Source organism: Chanos chanos, chromosome 4, assembly GCF_902362185.1.
Source record: "Chanos chanos chromosome 4, fChaCha1.1, whole genome shotgun sequence".
NCBI lineage: Eukaryota > Metazoa > Chordata > Actinopteri > Gonorynchiformes > Chanidae > Chanos > Chanos chanos.
The window spans coordinates 14332507-14334411 of NC_044498.1; the positions used below are offsets into that span (position 1 = coordinate 14332507).

The 1905-nt window shown below is 44.5% G+C and overlaps 1 protein-coding gene across 1 annotated transcript; it reads right to left on the reverse strand.

Annotated features, from left to right (window-relative positions):
• Positions 1–232: 232 nt before the first annotated feature.
• On the reverse strand, positions 233–1234 carry tmem264 (transmembrane protein 264). Its single transcript, XM_030772863.1, has one exon. It carries the CDS (start codon positions 1232–1234, stop codon positions 233–235), a length of 1002 nt encoding a protein of 333 aa, XP_030628723.1.
• Positions 1235–1905: the final 671 nt, after the last annotated feature.

The following is a 1905-nucleotide window of genomic DNA, read 5'->3' on the forward strand; positions in this document are numbered from 1 at the left end:
GCCTTCCTTTACCAAACACTGATCATGTTGTTTGATTTATTTGTATCAGATACTTTAATAAATCAGGCCTCAAACATTTCCTTAGATGTTCCTTAGATGTTCCTTCAATGTTTTCTTTTGACCTGAATTGTCACTTTAGTCTTAGAAAATGGGCCTGGGTTGAGCAGCACTGATCTTAGAGCAAATGCTGAGGACATCTAGTCAGTGAGTCTCAGTGCCCTCCAGTCCTTTGTCACGTGTCCTCAGTCTCACTTACCTCTGGCAGTGTGGTCAAATCTTGAATGACTACCTTTGGAGGTATAGTCATACTGACGGAAACAGGCATTGTTGCTGACATTGTAACAGGTACTGTTACAGTTGAACCTTGGGACACAGAGTTCTTGTGGCGTTCCACGCCAGGGGTAGGGGCTGATGTCTCCTGAAGGTGTCTTCGGTACTGCACAAAGCTGCAGATCTTCAGAACGATGGCCAAGATGTTCTTAGCCATAAGTATTCCTGACACACGAGTGTCCCTGTACAGCAACATGTTCCCACCACGGATGAAGAACGTGACGACGTTGATGGTGACCAGACTGAGGATAGGGTAGAGCAACATCTTATGAGGGACTATGTTAACCCCCTGCATGCTTATTTCACTCAGTGACACGCACGGCAGCACTAGAAGCAGGATGTAGCAGTAAAAAAACGTCACACCCTCCACCCACATGGGGAGCCCTATCCTTTGAGGCTCCCATAGATTTGCCTGTACATCCAAAATGTCCAAAAGGTCCACCACCACCCAGAAGAGGCGACTGCGGATCTCCTCCTTTTTCTTGAGCGGTCGCACATACTCCATATGGTCTATAGCAGCCAGGGTGACGTACAGTAACGGCACGCAGACAGACAGCAGCACCGTCAAAGCTTTGCAAGTCAAAGTGTCTACAGAGTCACCAGCTACCTTGTAGTTCTGGTAGATGAAGTACACCTTGATCTCAAGAACAAATATATAAAAGAACCACAGGATCATGGCGTAGCCACGCTTAGCCGTTTGCACTTCGGCGCCAACCCACACTGCTACGTAGCGCAACACAATAAGGAAACAGATATCCCCCACTAAGACCATGATGCAGACTCCGACTTTCCGTGGGCCTTGGTTCTGCTCCACCAGGTAAGCATCAAGTAGAGCCATGCTACTCATGATTAGCACACAGGATAGACAGACATGTGGCTTGTTGGCTGGTGGAGGAGGCACCATGCTGAATGGCATTGGAAAGGCGGTTTATGACACAATTTTTATGTACTGCATAATACTGACTAAGATCAGATAGGATTAAAATGTGCATGAGCAATGACTGATCAAGAGTTTGTAGGTGTGAGAGAATTGGAAAATGTTTCACAGAATAGACTAACACACTGGCAAAACCTTTCACCAATTTAACTGATATATTAGAGAAAACTTTCACTGATTTGACTGATACATTAATGAAACCTTTCACTGACTTGACTGATACGACGGCAATTTTTTTTCACTGATTTGATGGTAACAGTGGGGAAATTTCTTTGTTGGAGCTTCCCCCCTGAGTCCACTCACAAGTATTTCTCTTCTAATGACATTAAGAAAATAGCTTGTCATTGTGACATCTACTGTACTGTCAGCTCCCCACAGAGAGAAGAGAGAGAGAGGGAGAGAGAGAGCAACAGAAAGTGAGAGAGAGCAACAGAGAGAGAGAGAGAGAGAGAGAGAGAGAGAGAGAGAGAGAGAGAGAGAGAAGAGAGAGATCAATGACTCAGTGTTTAGACATGCAACCTTCAACAAAGGATCATATCTCCAGAACTAGACAAACTCTGAAGTAGCGAAACATATCATTTTGTATGACATTTAATTTTCAGTTTGTTAAACAGAAATATCCTCAGTTCCTTCTTCTA